The sequence below is a fragment of the Epinephelus fuscoguttatus genome, linkage group LG22 (genome assembly GCF_011397635.1).
Source record: "Epinephelus fuscoguttatus linkage group LG22, E.fuscoguttatus.final_Chr_v1".
Classification (NCBI taxonomy): Eukaryota; Metazoa; Chordata; class Actinopteri; order Perciformes; family Serranidae; genus Epinephelus; species Epinephelus fuscoguttatus.
Genome location: NC_064773.1, coordinates 1504148 through 1528829, shown reverse-complemented (window position 1 = coordinate 1528829; position 24682 = coordinate 1504148). Strand labels below are relative to the sequence as shown.

The following is a 24682-nucleotide window of genomic DNA, read 5'->3' as shown; positions in this document are numbered from 1 at the left end:
TGAATGTGTCACAGTGGGACTAACACACCCAGATCATGTGACTCCTGCATGTATACAGTCAATCAGACCCAAACTGGCCGAGGCGCTCTGAGCATGCTCCACAGTTTCCGCCCCGGGCTTTGACCCGGAAGTCGAACGCCATGAGAAGGTCTGTGGTTGACTATTAAAGGGATAGTGCACCCAAAAATGAAAATTCAGCCATTACCTACTCACCCATATGCCGAGGATGCACTATCACTGACTAGACACTGTGACAGGTTTTAATTGATGTAATAATTCGTCCTGTTTCCACAGAAAAACAGGAAAATTCTGTCCAACAAAACTGACTTCAAATAAACATAGAAATAACTTTTCTGTGAACTGTGTCTTCTGTTCTGCTGAAGGTGTGACTATGAAGAAATGTTTTAATATTCGGTCTGAACAGGAGGAAAAATTACAGCCAGAAAAAACCTGTCAGTGTTCAGACAGACGCCTGAGAGCTGGAAACAACCTGACAGTTACCTGATGTGCAGAGGGTGGTGGGTGGGTAGTGGGGGTCACCAGCAGATCTCGGCCCTTGGGCCCCTGAACAGGTCAGTCCGGCCATACTCGAGCACTGTTGCACACATGCAGTGTTTAGAGGAGCGAGGGCAGGAAATGAGGACATACTTATGTTCACTGCCTTGTAATTAGACCTCGACAAACAGGCGCGCCCTCTCAAAACACGCAAACGACCTCATTTACAGAGCCGGCACACAGCGATCATCTTCATACTTTTATTGTGATACTTCTTCTGTCTGTCAGAGCCGACACACACAGATGGTTATTACTCTGCAGGAAAACAACAACAGACAAACAAACTAAGGCGGAGCCACCGCAGGACGCTTTACTACAACGACTAAAGATGTGGAGCAGAAAAGAGCCATGCAGCAGAACACAGAGAATACTGATCCATCTAAAATAATGTAGTCGTCACAAAGGAAGACCTTCAGGCACACGGTAACACTTCACAAATCAAAGCAAGCTGGTTATTGTTAAACTAACTCTTCAGATGCTCCTGACTCTGGAGGAGGAAACAAAACATCTAGCAGGAGAGAAGGTGGAGGAGATGAGGAGTCTGTACACCCAGGTGTCCGTCAGTGATCAGGTCTCAGGTCTCAGGGTGGACGAGTGTCGGCTGGGTTCACACTCGTGTTCTGGTTGTTGTGTCGCTTCTGAATGTGTCACTCATGTCCCACTGACTGGTTCCAGTTTCACGGAGCGATGAGACAATCGACCACGTTCACGTCTGTACGATAAATATGAAGCTACAGCCGGCAGCTGTTAGCTTAGCTTAGCATAAAGTCTGGAGACAGGTACAAACAGCTCTGTCCAAACATAACAAATCTGTCTATCAGCTTCGCTAAAGCTCAACAGTTATCATGTTGTTTTGCACTCACTGGTTATGTCTTTATCGTTACACTCCAAGACATTTGAGCTGTGAGACAACTTTTGAGCTTAAAGGGATAGTGCAGCCAAAAATGAAAACTCAGCCATCCAAGTGTCCTGAAGCCCCGACATAAAAAGTTGGATCACTACGGACGAGCAGTATGGAGATATTTTGTGGTTTCAATGATGTGTTTTTGGACGTTTGAATCTGGGGCGCCGTCAGCCTCCATTAGGTGGAGTTGTGTTGCTACCTCCTCTCCCCTTGGATCTCTGCAAGTGATGTGAGGACTCTAAAACTTCACCTGAGCCTCCCTCGGCATATGGGTGAGTAGATAATGGCTGAATTTACATTTTTGGGTGCACTATCCCTTTAATACAACACAGTTCAAGAATGAAGCAGTTCCAATTTAATTATTTTTGCATACTGACAACATTCTTGATTTCGTCATCTCTGAAATGAAGCCAGGCTAACTGTTTCTATTTGCTTCCAGTCTTTGAGCTAAGCTACGCTAACCAGCTGCTGCATGTTCACTGCACAAACATGAGAGTGGTGTCAATCTGATTGTCTACGTCTCCGCCAGATAACGAATAAGTGCGTTTCCTCAAATATTTAAACTGTTCCTTTAACGCTTCGCTGGATGGAGGGCTGCTGTTACCGACATATAACGTGAGCAACATGATACTGATGTGCATCACGACGAGGGGTCGGGAACCAAAACCTGGTTCCAAATTAGATCTGAATCCTGTGATGCACATTCACGGTGACATCAGTGGACGCGATCCATTCTTTGTGAATTTACCTAGTCAGTCAGTTGACTTCAGAAATCAGCAACTGCAGCTAATGATCATTTTAACTTTGTATTAATCGGATTATTTTCTCAGTTATTCATATGGTCTATAAACTGTCAAAAGAAAAGTGAAAAATCCAAATTTTGCTGAGCATGAAGTGAAGTTTTCATATTTTTTTGGGGGGGGGGTCAACCAACCGCCCAAAAGTCGAAAATATTCCACTTAGAAATAATATGAAACAGAAAAACACTGGAGCGGCTACAAGTACAAAATGTTTCTTCTTCTCTGAAAGAATTAATGCTGGAAATTGCAGATCAGTTAAAAAAAAGGTTACCAAATTGTGATCTGCTGATCAGAAGAGGTGTAAGACAGTAAAACATGAGTGTCATGAATCAGTTAACAGGAAGTGACGACCAGAAACCGTCAGTGACACAAACAAACCTCCAGAGCACGAGTCTGAAACCATCGGACACTCTTCATCTCCTCAGTCACATCATTCGTGTACGAAACACCTCCACGTCACTGGGCGACCAGTTTATGAACCAGTGTCAACTGTCCGTCCCGCCCTTCGTCTCCTCCTCAGTGCCACCTGGACGCCACGCTGCAGTGTTCCCGCTTTTATTTTGAAAGTTCCAAAACAAACAAACAAACAAACAACAGGAAGTTCCCCTCACTACGTCTGGTTTAATGTTTTTCCACTCGCAGGTTTCTAACTCCTAATTATGAGTCACGTTTCCTCCACCTGGTGACGGCGGGAAGCGATCCATCCGTCCCTTCGTCCCGCCCCTTCATTCTGTCCCGTCTCGCCGTCCGGTTGGACGCTCACGTGTTGAGTCATCGTAGTTCTGATCCAGTTTGTTTTGTCGTCTCCCAGGCAACAGACAAAAAGAAAAGAGAGCCGTCTGTCTGACCCTGACCTCTGACCCCAGTGTGTCTCTCCTCCCTCAGCAGGGGGAGCAGTGTGTGTTCAGGTCAGGGCTTTGTCTGTCCCCGCTTCAGGACTCGTCCCCCGTTTGGACCGCTGTCCCTTCCGATCGTCTCTCTCTCTCACGCTTGTTCATTCGCTCTCTCGCTCGCTCGTTCAGCCCGGACCCAGAACTCCGATCAGCGTCTCCTGGAGGACAGAGCAGACATTACTGTAGACGTGATGGACAACAGGGACACCAGGACACTGTCCACCACCTCCTGAGGGGACACCTGTCTCTGTAGATCCACCTGCAGGACTCTGTGTTGGCTGTACAGAGTACCTGAGCAGGTAGAGGACAGAGTACCTGAGCAGGTAGAGGACAGAGTACCTGAGGAGGTAGAGGACAGAGTACCTGAGCAGGTAGAGGACAGAGTACCTGAGCAGGTAGAGGACAGAGTACCCGAGCAGGTAGAGGACAGAGTACCCGAGCAGGTAGAGGACAGAGTACCTGAGCAGGTAGAGGACAGAGTACCTGAGGAGGTACTGTGGTGTGAGGTGGTGTTTTACACAACTGAAAGCTTTTATTCACATGATGTATCAGATGAAGGACTCTTGGTGTCATCATTTTTAAAATTAGCCCAACTCTTTTTGGCTAATCCAAAAATTATGTGTTACAAATCCTTTTCCCACATCCATCTAGGTAGAGAGAGACAAAAGACATGAAGTCAAAGACGACACATTTCCTCAGTATTTTAATCAAGATTCTTTATTTCAATCTTTTACAGTTTCAAAATAACAAAAACTAAAAAGGATCTGAAGCCAAACTTTGGCCCCTGCATGGTCAGTGCTCAGCAGCGCCCCCTTCTTCTTGTATCCAGCTCAGAGTCTTTCAGTTCTTGTTTGGAGGATTTCTTCTTGGGCCGTCTTCATGCTCTGCTCTTTGAGCTCTATCCACAGATGTTTAATGATGTTTAGGTCGGGGGACTGTGAGGGGCGTGGCCAAACCTTCTGCTGGCTCCTCTTGAAGTCGTCCATCCACCCCGTCTGTAACAGGTGGACAGGTGTCCCTTTGTGTCCACAGGACTTGTTTCCAAAAAGCATCAGGCTTGTCTCAATGTTCCTTCACAAACGTGTGAGTCTGAATTTAGTGGTGAGGACACAGGACAGGTTTTCTTCTGATGACTCTTCCATGAAGGTCATACCTGTCCAGGTGTGTCTGCGCAGTACAACAGTGCACCACCACTCTTCCTCTCTAACAATCCTACGAGCAGCTCTCAGAAAGTTTTCAGCTTGACCTCCACAGTTCCTGTTAACTGCCATTTCTTAAAGGGATAGTGCGGCCAAAAATGTAAATTCAGCCATTCTCTACTCACCCATATGGCGAGGGAGGCTCAGGTGAAGTTTTAGAGTCCTCACATCACTTGCAGAGATCCAAGGGGAGAGGAGGTAGCAACACAACTCCACCTAATGGAGGCTGACGGCGCCCCAGATTCAAACGTCCAAAAACACATCATTGAAACCACAAAATATCTCCATACTGCTCGTCCGTAGTGATCCAAGTGTCCTGAAGCCCCGACATAAAAAGTTGTTTGGAAAAACCTCATTTGAACTCTGTTTTTAGCCTCACTGTAGCCTGTAGCTCTGACTGCCTCTCTGGGCACCACGCTCATGTGTGCAAAAACCAACTTTTTATGTCAGTATGGAGTATGGAGCAGTATGGACATATTTTGTGGTTTCAATGATGTGTTTTTGGACGTTTGAATCTGGGGCGCCGTCAGCCTCCATTAGGTGGAGTTGTGTTGCTACCTCCTCTCCCCTTGGATCTCTGCAAGTGATGTGAGCACTCTAAAACTTCACCTGAGCCTCCCTCGGCATATGGGTGAGTAGATAATGGCTGAATTTTCATTTTTGGCTGCACTATCCCTTTAAGTTCAAAAGCTGTCTCACAGCTCAAATGTCTCGGAGTGTCCAAACGTTTGGACGGTGCTCCTTTAATTTATTCACTCTAAAACACCACGAAACAAAAATAATTTAAAATGTTAAAAGCATGTTTCATGTTTAACTTCATGTCTTTTGGTGAAATTTGATAAAGGCCTCTGCACACTGACTGTTTCTTTCAATTCATTTTTTAATCTGTCCTCCCAAAAATGAGTCACTTTTGGTGCTCTAGTGAGTTTGTGTCAGCAGGTGTAAAATAAACAAGCGTGTGTTCATGGTGATGAAGGAACGTGTGTGTCTCACTGTGTGTTTTTGACAACAGTGGAGAAAGATGATACATCAGCCTGTCGATACAAACATTTATTTATTGTCGACTTCAGGACTTATTATTTTTCTCTATTTTAAAAACTTCATGCTGTCGTTCCACTGTACAGAAACAAGAAAGACACACGGTGCTGCTGGTGTTCAAATATAAACTTCAAGTAACCTTTATTCAAACATGTTTCCAGAACGTTTAAGAAAAAGTCTCTTTAATAATCTTTAGAGTCTGAAAATCAGAATCTCTTCAAGGTGCGAATATGAACAGGAACTCCTCGACAGAACCTTCTCTGGTTTTATCCCTCGTCCTCCTGAAGCTTCATCTCTGGTGATAACGTTTAATTAGAGTCTTTACTGACGCTCGTCCTGTCTATTCCTGCCTGTCCTGAAATCCCTTCTTTTCCTGTCTCTCATGACTTTCTCTCTGTTTCAAGAGACACGTGTGGAGGTAGAGAGTCAGAACAAACTGCTGTCAGATAACGAGCCCTAACCCTCACATCACACACACATTCTGCTGTTAGTGTCTTTGAGTGTTGGCACTTCAGTGACCTCACCTTCCTCCGGTCTTGAAGATGAGGTCGGCGTTGGGAGCGCCTTTCGGGTGCTGGTAGCGAGGCCGGCGCTCCCGGTTGGTGTTGGCTGGAGCCGGGCGCTGAGCGAGGGACTGCATCATCTCTGTAACACACACACACAAAACACACACATTACATGTGTGAATAGATGTCAGAGGTGACGGACACTGAAACCTCCAACACACAACATTATGGTGTGTTCAGGTGCATCAAAAGGTGTAAGAGGTGCTGTGGTGTGCTCAGCAATGCCAATGAGGTATCATGGTACGTTCAGATAAACTGTGGTGTGTTCAGGTGCATCATGTCAGTGCCATGGTGCATTCAGAAAAATAAAAAAGTCAATATGGTGCATTCAGGAACATTTAAAATGCATAATGATGTGTTCAGGGACATAACGTGTATTAGGTCATACTATGATGCATTCAGGAACATTTAAAAGACGTTGTGATGCATTCAACAACAGTGTTAATTCTGTCAAGTGAAACTACGATGAAAAATATTCTGACAACATTTTCTGCACGACAAAAAACAGACCAGGACTGAGGACAAATGTAAAACCAAGAACCGTGACCACGTTAAAAACATTTTCATCAACAAATTAAAATAAAACAAAGTCAAATTAACTGATTATTTAAATTCAAAGCCGATTTAACGATCATCTCCATCTGCAGAGACAATCACTGCAGCTCCTGGTCAGTGAGAATATACTGAGCCTAACGGTTTCTCACACAGAGTTACAATCTATGTGGCGTTAACTGAGGACAGGGCTGTTTTGTGCGGGTCAGTGAACGCAGCACAGGTGGGTTTCTCCTTCTTTCCTTCAGCAGCAGTCTAAGTCGTGGAGTGGGAATCCCCAGAGGCACCACGATACGATATTATCACAGTACGATGTTGATGCGATTTTAAACAACAAAGTCATTATTTCGACAAAGTTAAGACCTTGTTTTCATCGCACTGGTGGAACTGGTCTTCCACAGAATCCCAGTCAAACCCAGTATAAAGTATTGAGCTTCAGCGACGGCAGTGAAGCGACAACGAGGAAATAAAGCTGCTTTTTTCTTATCAGCATCAACAGTGGGGTCAGGAGTTTAAAGAGCCTTAAAAGAAGTGAAACAACGCAGAACGACACTCCCTGATGTCGTGATAAAGGTCAGTTTATGTTGTCTTTGAGGTGATTATCCTGTTGGTCAACTTTCTGTTAAAGGAATAGTTCACCCAAAAACATCCCATCTATCCCTCACGTCCCCGGGGCTGATGGAAATCTCTAACTATCACTGGACAAACATCTTCAGCCTGTGAAGGAATCTGCTGTGAAACAAACTGCTTCATGGGTAACGATTGTTTATCAATTGTTTAGTGAAAATAGTTGTGATGCTCAGATAACGCTGCAGAGGAATTTTCATAAAGTTGTTTTGGACATTTTCTAAACTTTACTTCCTGTCTTTTGTTCAGTGTCTGTTTGCACTGGTATGGTTTCATTTTTATAACCTTCTCAGGGATGCAACTACTGTGTACAGTAAATAATTGTTTTTGAGTGAACGCTCCCTTTAATGCGTCCCATTCAGCGTCACCCATTACAGTGAACAGTGACAGTTAAAGTGTGTAACCATAGTTACCCTGGTAGTCCTCCTGCTCCTGCCTTTCGTTGATGTCCAGGGTGAGTTTCTTCATCCTCATGCGCTCCTCCTGCTCCGCCTGCTGCTGGTTGAAGTGGTTGGCTGCCAGGTGGGAGGACAGCGGCACGTTCAGGATCTTATACTGTCGGACAGAGACACACACACACACACAAACAAAGGTTCATGGATCAGCTGAGAACATTATCTGCAGATTAATCAGTCATTACAATCTGATGCGACCCTCACAGTCTGTCTCACTCCGCTCTGTTCCTGTGTTTCCTGTTTCTCTACTGACTGAAAGACAAAGACGTATTTCCGAAAAAATAATGTTGATTTCTTTCCTGAAGAACTACGACGGCACATCAGGGCCAGTGAAGGAGGTGGAAATGAAAATACTGAGCCAGAGGAGGGGGAAATAAACCTCTGACACTTTCTGAGATTTATGAAGTCACAAATTTACCAGCTTCCTGCCAGAAAGTCGACTGACACAGTGTAAAGAGTGACCGACGCAGGGAGGAGGTCACGGTGGATGAATGAGTGAAGTACAGGACTTTCACCCAGGAGGCCAGTGTGTGTGTGTCCTGTGTGACTTCACACTGACTCATTATTTCCAGATTTTAGGACGTATGAAGCTGAATTCACACTTCAGCAGAACAGCTGAACAAACCCGTTCGTGTAAAGCTCGTATTAACATCCTGGACTTTTATTTTGGAACTATTTTAACCATAACACGTTTTGATCGGACGTTCAACATCTCAATATTTGGTGGGATTTTCAGTTTACTGCCAGCGTCTCTGGTGTGATTCGTTTTTCTTGTAAATTTGTGACTTTAGTTCCAGAAATTATTCTATTTTTTTCTTACACATTTGTGACTTTAGTCCCAGAGAGAATGCACATTTTCTCATATTAACTTGTGAGAGAATTTCTGAGATTACACGTGTAAATGTGTGACACTGATATCAGAGAAACTTGGAAGGTTTTATCTGTATACATTTGTGACTTTATTTTAGAGAATATTTGAGAATTTTACTTGTAAATTCACGACTTTAATCTAAAAAATTATAATGTTTTTCTCTGGTATATTACCTACGATGACCCTAATTTGATGTCATAGCAGATAAAATAATAAGTCAACCATGTTTTTAAGCACCGCTGAAATCTCAGTCAGACGAGACGATCAGTAATGTGCGAGGTATCAATCTTCTCATCCGTCTTTCCACCACACACACACGCATGCGCGCGCGCACACACACACACAGGATGCTTTCATTCACCACTGACGCAGTGTGTGTTTACAGAAGTCATTTCCATCCACACACTCCTCACCTACAAAGATTTTCTGTGTCCTCGACAAACTTTCATATTTTCAGATGTTGTTTTTTTCTGCTGGTGTGTGTGTGTGTGTGTGTGTGTGTGTGTGTGTGTGTCTGGCTGCTGTCCCCTAAAACACACTGAACGCTCCATTAAACCTCGGAGTCCTAGACACACCCTGCTGCAGCAGGAGAACCAGTCACTGGCCTCAAACCACACATTCCACTGCTCTCTCTCTCGCTCACACACACACACACACACACACAAAGTCCAGAGTCAATATTATTGCTGGCTCAGTCAGACTGAGGAGAGCGTGTGTGTGTGTGTGTGTGTGTGTGTGTGCGTGTGTGTGTGCGGACAGTGAAAGTGTGTCAGTGCTCTCAGATGTTGAGTCGTCGACACACAGTTCATCAAACACTTAATAACTTTAGTTTCTTTTGCAGATTCAGATTATTAAAAAATACAAAACTGTTTCAGGTTAAAAGCAGAACTACAGACTAACGACATCTCGTCCTCTTTGAGGACAGCAGAATGTGTTCGGAGGGACGGAGATCTTCCTCGGGACGCCATCGGGACAAACGGACACAGTAAACTCACTACGGACACGTCAGAGGACGCAGACTGTTGTTTACTGATAATGTTACACTGTGGACAACAAATCTGTGATGACATCAGCAGCAGGAGAAGAGCTGGTTAACGTTAGCAGCTAGTTGATGTTAGCTGTTAGCAGCTAGCTGATGTTAGCTGTTAGCCGGTGGCTGCAACTAACAGCTGAGGGAGGTTAGATTGAGTTACATTATGATGCGTTCATTCTCTATTCAGTAAAAATGAGTTCTGGGCAAAGGTAAATTAAAACATTCTCACGATGTGTTCAGTGTCATCTTGTAAAACGGATTTTTGAACTGTAACTGTTGTCCTATATGTGTTAGTGTTTGGCCGCTCCTCACCTGCTGCTTGTTGCCTTTGCGTGTCAGCATGACGAACTGCATGGTGTCGGAGATGTCCGACTCCGCCTCCCCGATGCACGGCTCTCTGGAACCGCCTTTCTTCAGCTGACTCTTGAGCTGCAGAGGAATGGCCACGTCCAGCTGGTGCACCTTCACCGTCTCACCGCTGCGCTGCTGCAGAGGACAAAACACCCGTCAGAGTCGACCTGGGTGCTTCTATTTGCTTTTCTTTCATGGTTTTGTTTATTAGGGCATCAGGGTATACAGGGTACACATGAATCAATCGTCCAGTGTCCGAGTTTGTAATAACTGTCGAGGTTCACAGACAAAACACTTGTTATTTTCCTGGTCACTCGTTGTTTTTAAAGATTTTTTTTTTGACTTTTTGCCTTTAATACACAGGACAGTGTGAAATGGGGAGACAGAGAGGGTGGGGGGACGACATGCAGCAAAGGGTTGCAAGCCGGAGTCGAACTCGCGACCGCTGCAGCGAGGCATCGCCTCTATACAGGGGGCACCGGCACTATCCACTAAGCTACCGACGCCCCCTGGTCACTCATTGTCAGCTATACATTGCAGAAATCAGCCTAGCGGCTAGCGGAGACATCCTCTCCTCATAGTTACACGATTTATATTTATTATCGATAGTTTCTCTGATTCACCGTTGGTTTAAGTCACTGCGTCTCCTGACAGAACAGTACAGTTGAATTTCAGCCTGCTTTAACCTTTTTTTAGACTGAAACAGAGCAGCTGATGTTACTTTAATGAGAAGTTAGTGGAGTGAGATGCTCGTCTAAGCAAGTGCACCCTGTTTTATCTCATAACAGCATTGTTTACATATGGCACGTTCTTTGTCTGTTGACCTGTGTTTGCTCCGACATCAATAATAATTCCACTCAGCTGATTTATTCCCAAGTAATTGGCGTTATTCTTATCGTTGCTCGTTGTCAGCCTGCTGCTGTTTGATGGTGACACAGACCTTCAAAATAAAAGTGTATCCTAAAGATGACAATATGGATCGATGTTTTCACTTTCAACACTTTCACTGTTTTCACCATCGATAACACTGGATCGTTGAATCGATATATCGATCCAGATCATTGGGTTGTTACTGTGCTCTGCTGCTCTGTATCCTCAGACAGAGTTCAGAGCTCTGACGTTAACAGAGTGTGGTGCTCTGAATAACTGAACGGTGCATGTCAACAGCCCTCAAATTAACAAACGGTCCAGTTTCTGACACAGTGCTTGAAAATTAGCTATGAGTGTGTTATCGACATAACTTTAACTTTAACTGTGATCATCTGTCGTCATTATTGTCCAGCCCTTTATTAAGAAATGCTTAGATGTGGCTTCAGCAGTGAGTTTACAGGACGTCGTACCTGCAGGTTCTCCAGCATCATCTTATCCAGAGCCTGAATGAAGTCCTCGTCCTCAGCACACGCCACGTGCTTCAGTCCTCCGCCGCGGATGGTGACCTCCTACACACACACACACACACACACACACACACACACACACACACAGAGCACACGTACAGGTCGTTAGATTAAAACTGAAACCAGGGTTTGTTCTTAAACATTTCTGATCAGCAGCTCTTCTTATTGATCTCACATTGTTCTCCTCGTCAGTCTCGTTTTCTTTGTTGGAGTCAGTCAGGTAGTCGGTGTTCTCCTCCTCCTCTTCCTCTCTCTCCTCTTCTTCGTTCTCTGACCCTTCCTGTGGAAAAACAGTAGCGGCTCATTAACTGACTGGATTCAGCCCATAAGAGTGACCAATACATGACTGATGATGCAGGATATCATAAACCAACATGTTTCATTCAAGCTTCTGACAGAAGCCAGTATAAGTTCTCCACCTGTGATATGAGAAAGACTTCTGTCTGATTAATGAAACATGAATACAGATCACGCTGCACGAAACAAACACCAGCAGGTAAAACTCTTCACGTGCGGCAACATTTGTGCTGAAAAGGTTAAAAAAAGTTTTTAAAAAACCCAGAGCTTGGTTCAGATCCTGGATTGAGATGTTGGGAGCAGAGTCAACTTTGTAATCCAAAACTAACTTCAGGTAACTGTTTACTTGCAGGTGCGTCACCCTCAGCAACACACAAGTGGCGACACCAGGTCTGAGCCCTCCCCCCTCTCGGCACCTCAACATCCGAGGGGCGCAAGCATACAAACACCTGGGCGTGCACTTGGACAGGTCGGTGAAGCTCAGACCGCTGACACTTTTCTCTGCATCACTCTAAAACAGTTTCATCTCGTCGTGAATCTTTGGTCTGAACTGGGATTTTAACAAAGACTCAAAAACCAGCTGAGCAACAACCAGGATGAAGTTTTGGCCAATGAGGTCATCATCATAACAAAAGGACTCACATCCTCTTCCTGTTCATTCATTTCACTCTCGTTGCCCGACTGCTCCTCAGTCTCAGCGCCACCCTCCTCATCATCATCCCCGTCGTCATCTTCCTCGTCGAGCACCTCCCCTTCGCTCATGGCACTGGAGCGACCGTCCTTCTCCATGGCCAGACCTTCGCCAACACACACAGTACGACAGAAATGAATCTCTAACACACAGAATATTAAAGTGACACAGAAACAGGTGGCGATGACAGATGACATCATAAATACCTCAGAGCCGACCCGACCTGCAGAGCAGCTTCACTCAAACAAAAGCTTCAGTTATAAATAGAGAAAATATTCAGGAGGGAATCATTGTTTCATTGGTGTTTCATTAGTGTGTCCCACCTGGATGATGACAAGTGACCAATTAAAGAGCCCATTAGTGTAATTGAGATGACAAGTGAAGAAGAAGTGAAGTGAGGTGGGCGGAGCTGCAGGTCAGGTCCTGTGTGATGGAGGAATGTCTGATCCTGGATAAAGTATGAAAGCTTCAACAATGACTCCACTGTGAGCTCAAGGGGCCTCCGTCAGCCTCATCAATCACTCTCACATACAGTCTACATTTAGTTATGCAGTGACCTGAAATACAGGCAAACAGGAGCGGATACAAAGTATATATATAAAAATACAGAGGCAGCAGATCGCTCTGTGTTCCTACTGGTCAAAGTGACGGCTGTGACGGGAGAAGTCGTGAAGGACAAAAAGAAAATCAAACATGCTAGACTTTCTGTTGGGACGTTGTGAGGCACAGACCAAACAATGGACAAACAAGTTAGCTACGGTTAGCTAGCAGCTAACTGCTACCATGGTGGACAACTTTACAGCTCTGTACATTTGGTCCGTCCAAAAAGTCACGGCTCTGGATGTAGATTTCTCCATGTTGTTACCGGCTTCTTCTTCTCTTACACATTTAATGCTATTGGACTTCCGGGTCAAAGCCCGGGGCGGAAACTGTGGAGCATGCTCAGAGCGCCTCGGCCAGTTTGGGTCTGACTGACTGTATACATGCAGGAGTCACATGACCTGGGTGTGTTAGTCCCACTGTGACACATTCACTGCAGGACCATTTCACTCACACTGACATGTTTACGTGTACTTTAAAAGTCCGGTTTCAGATGCACTAACGTGTTTACGTGTATTTTGAAAGTCCGGTTTAAGTCGGACTAACATGTTTACGGGGATTTTAAAAGTCTGACACAATAAATCCATTTCCTCTGTCGTCATGGAAACAGACTGAGTGAGTTATAATGAACCTTAATGAAACCTTAGTAGGTTAAAGTATAAAGTTCTACATTTTCCCGCCTCTGTCAAAGCTCACATTTCGAGTGCTTTAATTTTGGTGACAGCTGCACTTCATGCTTTCATCATCTCTGGAAAAACATCTGGAGACATGACAGAAGCTGGTATTTGTACCGCTAAATGACCAGGGCTGCGACTAACAGTTATTTTCACAATCAGTTCACCTGACTATTATTTTCTTAATTCATTGTTGGAGCCATAAAATGTCACAGAACAATGAAACATTTTCCAGAGCCCAAGTTGGGCTCTGGAAAATGTTTGTTTTGTGGGACCAACAGTCCAACAGAGTTCACAGAGAGAAATGAATATCAGTGAATATCATTGGTGATGAGGACAAAACTATTTGGGTGAGCCGCCTTAATTTAACTCGGCATTCATTTTATTTCCTTATTTAATTATCATTCCTGAAGCCTCTGACTGAGCCCTTCGATGAGTGCATGTGTCAGGCATGTGTGCGTGTGTGTTTCTATGAACTGGAACCTGTCTGACAGATAAGACACAGCGAGGAGTGACGCGGCAGGAATGCTGCTCAGCCGGGACGACAGAGAGCGGCTCGACCAGCGACACCGGCTGCTACTTTAACACTCTCACATGCCGGATACGGACATACGTCTCGATTACAAACACCTTCAGACATGCTCCTACCTAGTTTGACGAGCACCTCCCTCTCCAGGTCAGCGACCTGTTTGGTGGCCTCCTCCAGGGAGCAGCTGAGCCTCATCTTGGGCCGCAGCAGCTCCAGGGTGTCGCTGATCATGTAGTCGATGTCGATGGGGAACGGGTGGTCTTTGGTCCAAACATCAATGCTCTTCTTCCACCAGATGTAACGCTGCAGACACACACAACATCGTCTCATTTATTTACCCTTATTTCACCAGAGAGCTGCTTGTAATTCATCCTCCAGGTTGTATATGTAGCAAATTTATCTACCTGCCTGAAGCCAGTTTCTACTTACATCCCTTATGAATTGTTTCATTTATTACAAGCTATCACATAATGACAAAGACTAAAGTTAACGTCATGTTTAATCTGTCATCCGATTCTCGCATGCACTCAGCAGCTCAGAAACTTTGTCTTATTGCCACCCTTTACTCACAAACGATCGGTACCGAACGTGTGAAGCTCTCTACAGAAATGAGAAGGAAGTGAGATAGCTCACTCCCAAACTACTTCCACCATCTGCTCCACAAAAAAGTGATGTGTTTAATTGATTCACTGGCCCTGGGGATTCGGTCAATCCTTATTTTTGAGCACTGGAGAATGAACGAGGAAGTGATTTTTTTGGACGCAGAGACAGCGACAGACTATCACTATCCTTTAAAAAAGATCTGGATGAAATCATGTGAGAGGACACAGAGGAAAAAAGACAGGGACTGGAGGTGCGTTGGGAGCAAACCTACCTGGAAGTAGATGAGGAAACAGTCCAGCTTCCTCTTGCTGGAGCCTCGGTCAAAGTACTGGCCGCAGGTGTCGAGCAGCGTGCACACCAGGCGGATGCGGAACAGGTGCTCTGGAGGGTCCAGCACGCTGGGGCTGCCGTCCTGATTGATCCCGAAGGAGATGAAGGAGAAGAGGGTGCGGAAGATGACGGCCGACTCCACCATGCGGTAGTTGTAGAGCTCGCCCAGGAACTTGGCGCTGCTGATCCGCCGCTGGTTGAACTTGGGCTGGTTGACCTGAGGACGGACAGTGAAGGAGGTCGTATTCAGATACTATGTTGAAGTAAAAGTAGCCAGACAACATTTAAAATGCTCCTGCATTCAAATCTGAATCAGAAATACGAAGGCTCTGTCTGCATGTTTGAAAAGCTTTTACTTTTACTTTAAATGTCTCTGTTTCAGATGTAAAAACATCGGCAGAGCTGGTTGAACCGGCGCTGGTTCTGGGATCAGTTGCGGGGCACATTTGAGACAAATGTTTTGAACATGTTGTCAGGACCTGAGCTGTGGATTCAACCACGTGGAACAGTCTGAAGTGTTGTGTAAAACAACATGACTTCAGACTGAGGATGAAGCCAGACGACATTCTCACGTGTCCTGCAACATGCAACAGTGTTCTTCACACTGATCACTGTAACAACACGGACTTTCTCATCACTTAACCAGTCAAAACTGTCAATGAAGATTAACACCTGGCTTTGTCTGTCTGTCATTGTGTGTTACATCACCATTCTATCAGCAGTGGAGAAATAAACCTGTCACATCTGTTTATCTTTAGTCAGTAAATGACACAACTATTACCTCCATCCCCAGCCGGATGTCCTCCAGCACTCCGTCCACCACGTGGATGCCCACGTCCTCCTGGTAGGCCACCAGGCCGGCCAGCAGGTTGGCCACACAGTGGATGCTGTTGTACTTGACGTTCCAGATGTTGACCATGCAGCAGATGAGGTAGCTCTTCACCTCGGGGTCCTGCCAGGGCAGCTTACGCATCTGCCTCAGCACCTTCTCCGTGGTGACCTTGGACAGGTCCTTGTAGAGCAGCTTGCGGATGTACTCCTGCAGCGGGGGCCTCTTCTTCTTCACTGTCTTCTCCATGGGCGGCGGGTTGCAGTAGTAGTAGGCGTTCTCCACCATCGTCACGTAGCGGGCGTCCAGATGCTGCGCCTGCTTTTTACGCATCATTTGCTCCTGGAACGCAGATGAGAAAACATCAGGCTGAAGTCTCAGAATGGCCGATACTGTGGACAATATAACGATTAATAACAGATTTTCAGGAAGCTGCAGAAACTGTTGGACACAAGCGCCCCAATTACAATGTAGGAAAGGTGTAAAACACTTGAGTTTGTTTTATTTGAGGTGGTGACAGACCTGAAAACTAACTGAAACCTTTAAAAACTGGACGAACAAAACATAACGAGTATTTTGTGAAAACAGTGAACTGACCAGCAGGACGCTGGTCCGCAGGTGAGAGTCGGGGGATCTGAAGAGGAAGCGGCCGCAGGTCTCCAGCAGCGTGCACGCCATCTCGATATGGTGATGGGTGAAATCAGACAGCAGCATCTGTTGGGACACAAACACATTTAATATAACTATCTTCCTCACATTGATCAGCTCAGAGATAACAGGCAGATTTATTTCACCCACCTTGAGACACTGAAGCGTGTCGGTTTTTGAGAACATCTTGAACTTGGCCAGTTCCCCAACAAATCTGACTGTTTTGTTTTTGGTCTCGATGTTGATCTGGTCCTTCTTCCGAATCTACAGCACACACACATTCACACAACATTACCAAAAGGAAATTTGTAACTCAGAATATTGTCACAGAAAAACTTCCTGCTTGAGCTTTTATTGATGTATTAGTTTCAGAGCCACCTGCTGCAGTGACTCGTCACAGTAAAACTCTGAATATGATTCAAAAACAAGACGTACATGAAACCTGAAGTCTCCCTTCAGCATGGAGCAGAGATCTTCAGCCACGTCTGACATGCAGGGATGAAGAGTCGCCACCAGGCGAGAGTAGAAGGGCAGAAGATCCAACCTGCAGGAGGAGGAAGAGTCAGTGCTCATCTTCAGACTATAAACTATGACGTTAGCACCCCCTGGTGGTCTTTAAAGGTAGACTGTGAGGCCAGCAACAGTCTGCAGTTTCCTTATTGACAATAAAACTCAACTCAGTGAACGTGTCTCCTAAAAGGTGTCATGTGTGTTTCTACAGTCTAATATCATCAGTGAGACACACTGTGTGACTGGCCGACATGTTCCTTCATCACCATGAGCACACACTGTAGTTTATCTCACACACCGTCCTGCTGACACAAACTCACTAGAGCACCACAAAATAAAATAAAACAGAAGTGGCGTGGGGCTTTTTTCTGATCTGAGCTGAAGTTTTTTCCAACTCTAAAAATACATTTTCTACATTTATTTGGCAACTGTTTTTACAGGTATAATTTATAGTTATAGTTATAGTAAAAAGTAAGTAATTAAAGCAGCTGTTTGGTCCTGAGCAAACACCTTTCACACACTCATTGATCCGCTGTTTATTACAGCACTTTTATGAATAACTGGAGCTGTTTAAAGTTTAATCAAATTTATAATCTCCACACACATGCTCCATCAGATGTACGGTATAAGGTGTGTGCAGCTTTACCTCTGCCTGGGGACAGTGAAGAGCGCTCGGACCAGCTTCCTCCTGTTAGACTTGGTGTTCATGTTCATGCAGAAGTCCATGGCGGCCTGTGGGAGTCGACACAGAGCTCAGACATTTCAACATCATAAATTCTTAACCTGTCAGCAACCTGTCGACACTCATCTGTTACTTCAAGAGTATCATTTGGTTTATATAAAGTCATCTAAACACAAAGCAGGCATTTACTCGTCCCAACAATGGACACTGCCTTAAATGTAAGACATCTTGTTTGTGTCTCCTCACCTTGTCTATGAGGTCTCTGTTGACACAGTTGGGCAGCTGCTGGATGAAGGCGTCCACGATCAGCTTCAGGTGGGACCCTGTGTTCGCCTCTTCATCCTCTTGTTCTATGAGAATAAAGGGTCATAAAATCAGGGCTGTTCTGATGACTCAGGAACGATTCAGTCATTTCTCTGTTCTCAGCTGAGGTAGACTTCACAGCGCCGCGACACATGAATTAATTTTTACAGATTCTGTTGTTTGAATTCGGGTTCAATGATTTGGAAAAAACATCTAACTGCAGTTACTGTACTATGTTTCATTGCTACCACGTTAAATTCACCGTCACATCTCTGAGTGTTTACCTTGCTCATCCAGCAGCTTCTTGGCCAGTTCTTCGTTCTCTGCCTCGTCTGGTCCCTCCAGTTCCAGAGGTTCGTCTGTGATGTCCAGAGCCTCCAGCTCCAGCTCCAGCTCCTCTGTGGTGCTGGCCAAGTCCTTCCCCTCTCTGCCGTCTGAACCAAACAGCAACAGTCAGAACAAACCTCTGAGTGAAACTCTTTCCTCATCTGTCTGTGTCCTTTATATCACATATACCTTTGCCGTCCTCCTTGTCTTTGCCCTGGCCACTCTTCTCGTTGTCTTTGAAGAGGATGGCGGGGACGAACGCCTTCAGGTCCACCAAGTTCTCATAGAAGTTTCGAGCGTCTTCGTCCTCCCAGATCCCTCCTTCCAGGTCGTACTCTCCGGGCTTACCAGGAGTGAAGATGTCAATGCCGGGGCCGTGCTCTGAGAGAGCAGAAACAAGACAACATTACATACATAAAAACAAATGTCATACTTTAAAGACCACTTTCAATGTATCTATGATTCTCATAAAGAGAGGAGACGTACCCTCCTGCACCGTCTTGTCCTGAGGAAGCTCTGGCATGTTCTCATCCAGCAGATCAGCCAGAGACTGAGTGTTGGCCAGCAGCTTCTGGTAGGAAGTGGCAAACTCTTCATACTGCTTGTGTCTGTCCTCACTCAGCTCCCCTTTGGAATGTAGGATACGCCTGGAGAGGAAGAAGACAAGATGTCAGGACGTCTCATCGTGGTAAAGAACAAAAGTGACCATGGAGCTGAAAGCGTTAACGTCACCTGTTCTGCCTCTCGGTGTTCTGCAGCTCACGGTGGTCCTTCTTCAGGTGTTTGGTGAGAGAGGTGAAGTACTCCCTCAGAAGGTTCTGGAAGGGCTGCTGTTTCTCTGTGCTGATGATCTCGCTCGGAGGGAAGCTCAGGCCGAACTTCTCAGCTGCCAGTTTCACCTTTCGGGGCAGCAGACCGGCGATGTCATCCCCACAGTGCTTACAGAAGCTGATCACCACCGACACGTGTGTGTGCGTCTCCCTGTCGGTCCCGATAATGTTCTTCAGCTGCTCGTAAATGAGAGAGAGCCCCTCTTTGTCCGTGAACAGGCCAACGATGGTGAGCTCGGCTATGAAGCGCAGGTCTGTACGCAGCTTGCTCACGTTGGGCGCCTTGTCCTCCTTCCTTGCTTCAAAGTGCTTCTTCCACGCCTGGAGGAGTAATGGAGCGAACTCGGCGTAGCGCTGGTGGAAGAGAGAGCACAGGTGGACGGCGCAGCCCACGTCAGAGATCTTCAGCTTGGCCTCCACCACGGAGCTCACGGCCTCGCCAATGTACTTGCTGAGGTTCAGCGAGGCGAAGTCATTGGAGAGCGAGTCTCGCTGCTGTTCGGTGAGCGTGCGCAGCTTCTTCACGAAGGCGGTGTTCTTTTTAAGGCTGGAGTCCAGTCGGCTGAAGAAGGCCTCCTCGGGTCGACCCTCCTGGGCGTTCTGGTTCTTACTGCGGAGGTCCTTCCTGCACTGATGGCGCTCCCAGGCCTCCTGGTGCAGCTGATGCCCCTCCTCCTTCTCCCTGCAGACGTGAGAGGAAATAGAGAAAGATACATGATGAAGACCACGGTAAAGGAGACGATAACTACTCTGGGTTTGGCATTCTGAATGGTTGCAGGAAACGTAATGCAACAGTAAATACATCACTTCCTTCTCGGGCCTTTTCTGACAAGGCGTACGTCCTGATATCAACATGCTGTTCAATACTGAACGGTACTTTTCAGGTACAGAAAATATTTCGGGCTGTAGGATTTCCACGCAGCAGAAAACAGAAGGGAGGAATTTATCAGTAAAAATGGGATCAGTTGGACAGAGATAAATACTGTGACATTTGGATGTCTTCTTTTCTTATGACATTTTTCACTATTGAACTATGAGACAACTTTGTGAGACAATAACAGCTTGAGTCCAAGCAAACAATCTCCATGGAAACTTTTCTTGCTGTGAAATCTCTTTCATCGCAATAAATGTTTTTTTCTAAACTAAGGAAATCTTTTAAGGGATTCTGTGCAACTGTGCAGGTCCCCTAGCTAAGGAGAAATTAAGCCTTAAGTGTCATACTTCAGGAGAAAACTTAATGTGTTGTGTGCAACTGGTCCCAGATCTTTCCCTGCCATTGTAAACGTCATTGTTGCATCTGCTCTTCCCTCAGAGACTTTGTTCTGCTCTGCCTGTGTTTGTCTCCAACTTTAGCAGCAGCTGGTTTGACCACAGAGATGCCAGTGACGGCGGGTTTGACCGCAGTCTTTTTCATGGTCAGCCAAGCCGGATCAAATCCTCCTGAGCAGCGTCTGATGTTTCTGCGTCACGCTAACCGTCACTCAAGTCTCCGTGGTCAAAGCAGCTGCAGCTAAAATTGGAGCGCTCCTGTATTCTGACCTGTAAACGCACTGAAACGACCTCGGATACTCAAATGACTACGTTTTCAAAACAAGGCGTTAACACAGTGTGAAAAGCCTTCAGATATGGAAACAAGATTATATTGTTATATTATTATTGATTTAAACAATAATATGGTGCACTGTTGTGTTGCACCTAAACCCACTGCATCATCAATATTATCATCAGCTAACTTGACTTACTTGAGAAGAGCTGCCTCCTCCTCACGTTGTCTCTTGGACTCCTCCTCCTGTAGCTTCCTCTCCTGCTCCTCCTGCTGTCTCTTCTCCTCCTCCTCTTTCTTCTTCTGCTCCTCCTCCGCTTTCTGTTTCTCCTCCTCTTTCTTTCTCCGCTCCTTTTCCTCCTTCTTCTTCTTCTCCTCCTCCAGACGCTTCCTCTTCTCCTCCTTGCCGCCGTCTTTTTTCCCGCTCATCTTGGCCTCGTCCTTTGCTTTGTCCCGGGCGGACGCTGGTCGTCTGTCACCGTCTCTGTCCTTCTCTTTGTCCTTGTTGCTGAAGCTGCAAACGTCTTTCTCGTCCATGTTTACTGAGCGCTTGCGTTCAGCAGGCATACTGAGGGGAGACGATGAGAACAAAAGTTATTTATGAGTCCAGATTCTTTAAAGACTCTTCGAATCATCTGTATGAATAAATATTTCATCTGTTGAACAACAGAAAACATAATTAACCCTCTTCCTAATTATCCTAATTCAGATAAAGATGGTGGACAGAGATGCCTCATGTTAGTCTCCTTGTTTAACAACATCAACACAATTTTTAAACTTTAATATCAGTTTTATTGGTGAACACCGGTGTTTCTTTCAATACTGTTTTCTTTCCAAAATTACTCACAAATATTACTGATGTTACAATATTTTATAAGATATCTGTTAAAATCAAGCACAGCTACGTTAATGAAACTAATTCAGAGATGGTTTAAAAATCTTTTTAGTGCAGCAGATGAATTTTTAAAATGTTTTAAATCTTTTTTAATCTGAAAATATCTTCACAATTAAATGATGTTAAACGACTTCCTGTATATTTTCAGATCAGCGGGTATTTGTTTTTCAGAGAGAAAAAGGAAGGATGTGACTAAACGTGAGAGAGGCAAATGAGAGGCACAAACCTGGAACGATTTGTGTGTGTGACATGAAGTAAAATTTTATAGTCTAGTATTCTCACTTTGTATTTATATATAATGTTCTATGTGTATTTTTCTTTGTGTTTTTCCTTGTCCAGCACTTTGTGATCTCCAGTTTTGAAGTTCTAATATAATAGTAATATAATATAATAATAGTAATATAATAGTAATATAAATAACTGTTATTATTATTTAGTTTAAATTTCTTGATGACTCCCTGGAGTGGGAGAATGTAACTAAGTACATTAACATATGATATACTTCTCCATCTCAAAGGTAAATCTCGTACTTTTTACCACACCACACTGGTGTGACAGCTGTAGTTTCTTCCTGTCCACTGAAAACCATGTACCTCCCTGATGAGATACATGTAAAACACATACGCATATACATACGTATGTGGTCCCGTGCAGGGGCGGGTTTTAAGTAGAGATGTACCGCTACCACTTTTTCCTTCCCGATACCGATTCCGATCCGTGAACCTTAGGTATCTGCCGATACCAAGTACCGATCTGATACCAGCGTGTAAAATAAAAATGGATGAGATATGAATTGTTGTATGTCTCAACTCCTAAAACTCTGTGTAAAATATTAAGAAATAAATACATAATAGTAGAATGAATGCCATAAAACTTTATTATTATTATTATTATTATCCAGTGTTGACACAGATCAAGACACAGGTTGAAGTGCAGCCACACAATTTGGTAAAAAAGACATTTTAAAGGCTACAGTAGAATGCTTTTTAAACTCCACTCCGTTTCTGTTGTGTTTGCCTGTAGCGTGCGTATGCGTAATGACATGAGGCATTACGTGGTATCGGATTGGTCATAGGCTGTACTCGCCAATATCCCATACCACATTTTAGGCAGTATCGGAGGCATTTCCGATACTGGTATCGGTACAACTCTAGTTTTAATAGGAATATGGTTGATAGAGTGAGCTAGATGAGTCTACATCTTACCAACAGGTGAGTGCAGGTATAAAGTAAAAAGACAGCATTATATTCAGTGACAGGTGTAAAGATTGGGACCTTTCACACAGAAGAGCTGGACTCATTTTGACGACAAAAAATACAAGGATGGAAAAATGAAATTAGATAACATCTCTGTGGCAATAAGGATGTCGCAATTTCAACTTTAAGACTTTCATTTTTTTACTTTTAAGGCCTCATATTTATATATTTAAATTACAGTGAAGACATCTTAAGACTTTTAGAGGACCTGCAGACACATGATGATCTCACAGAATATGATGCATTGCTGAGGATGAAGCTGCCTAACAGTAAATATGTACAGCAGGAAATGACACATGTACAGCAGCAGGAATATTCATCAATCACATCATACAGAACAGAAAAACATTTAACTGCAACATACCGACTTTAACTTTAACTACTTTAGGTGCATGTTGTTGACACCAGCTTTTATTCAGTAAAGTTTTGACTGCAGGACTTTTACTTGTAGAGGAGCATTTCCACAGTGCGGTGACAGTAGTTTTACTGCAGAGTAGGATGTGAATACTTCTTCCACCGCTGCAGACACTACAGTGTACACATGCAGTATGTACATTTAAATATTTAAAATACAGACTCGTTAAAAGTAGCATTCAAACAAGTCACCCACAGTCTGATCCTCCAGCCGCTCATACACACCCACACAGCAGCGCCGCTGCAGACAGCCCCCGTTAGCCGCCTAGCCTAGCTGTGTTAGCTTGGTTAGCACGTTAGCTCTCTTTTAAATCAGTGAAACGCACGACAAATCAGTTTAATGTTGGCTGTTAAGAAGACAGTCCGCTTCGTGGCCATATTGAAACGCTGTCACGTTTTCAATGTGAACATAAATTAATAACGGAAGCAGAGTTAGCATTAGCACAGCTAGCGCCGTTAGCCACCTGACTGCACGCACAGAAACGGATGTAAACAAACGTTTTGACAGCGTTAAACTGACAGTTAGTGTGTGTTAACTCCTCACGGCGACACCTTCAAATCATGTTCACCATAAATACACATTTAGCTGCTCTAACTTCCGTGTAAATATCACTGAAACATGAAAGTGTTTACCTGCTAGTTGTAGCATAACAAACATCGGTCATTACCGTCGGTTTCCGTGTGAACGGCGGAAGGACCCCTCATGTTGGCGCCACTGATTCTGCCTGACTGAAAATACATTCATTCATTCATTTCTGGGTGTGAGAAGAAGCCACCATTTTTCGACGTAGAAACTTTTTCTTACGCCAAAAGCACTCATACCTTTGGTTGAGAAACATTTTCAATATAGAACCTTTACTTGTAGGACAATTATTTTATGTAATAATGATGTTTGTATATAAGGAAAGATGTGAATTCTTCTCTGCCACTGACAACATGCACCAGTAGCAGCAGTAGTTGTACTTTGGGTTTTTATAACAAAATCGTGGGATGTACCTTTAACTGAACGGCTGTTACAAACCAAACTGAAGCTGAAATGTAATGAAATTAGAATTTAAAGGGTTTAAACTAAAGTGGAGCTCCAGAGAAACAGAACAGTCTCAGTGAGGTCGTGTTACAGCAGCTCTCAGACTCTCCTCCTCAGGACACGACAAATATTTTAAACACTCTCTTTTTCCAAATCCTTCATTCATCTGAAAGTTGCTGCCACACTGAGAGAGAGAGTGTGTGTGTGTGTGTGTGTGTGTCATTAGCACTGTGTCAATAAAGCTACAACAGCAACCCTTGTTCTCTCTCTCTCTCTCTCACACACACACACACACACACACCACACACAGGGCGGCACTGAGAGCTGCACAGAGGAGCTGTTCACAGTTAAACTCTGCTCGGTTGGTGTGTTTATAATAAATGAAACCATGTTCTCATTCTGTTTGACTTCTGTACCGACGGCAGGTTTATTGACTCGTTACTGTTACAGTTT

General features: G+C 44.6%; 1 protein-coding gene across 3 annotated transcripts; it reads right to left on the bottom strand.

Annotated features, from left to right (window-relative positions):
- Positions 1–1212: 1212 nt before the first annotated feature.
- On the bottom strand, positions 1213–23913 carry upf2 (UPF2 regulator of nonsense mediated mRNA decay). 3 transcript variants are annotated; one of them, XM_049567438.1, is made up of 21 exons: positions 23836–23913; positions 20837–21205; positions 18997–19776; positions 18751–18911; positions 18454–18645; positions 18222–18371; positions 17881–17984; positions 17599–17684; positions 16878–16986; positions 16593–16706; positions 16392–16508; positions 15747–16136; positions 14907–15182; positions 14152–14335; positions 12181–12335; positions 11417–11521; positions 11185–11283; positions 9806–9979; positions 7548–7689; positions 5914–6034; positions 1213–3310 (listed from the first exon to the last, which is right to left on the bottom strand). In XM_049567438.1, exons 1-21 carry the CDS (start codon positions 23865–23867, stop codon positions 3301–3303), a joined length of 3870 nt encoding a protein of 1289 aa, XP_049423395.1. In that variant the 5' UTR covers positions 23868–23913; the 3' UTR covers positions 1213–3300. The 3 variants fall into 3 exon arrangements, with proteins under 3 accessions (XP_049423395.1, XP_049423396.1, XP_049423394.1); XM_049567439.1 differs by having other exon boundaries at positions 1213–3307; XM_049567437.1 differs by lacking the exon at positions 1213–3310 and adding an exon at positions 5043–5783.
- Positions 23914–24682: the final 769 nt, after the last annotated feature.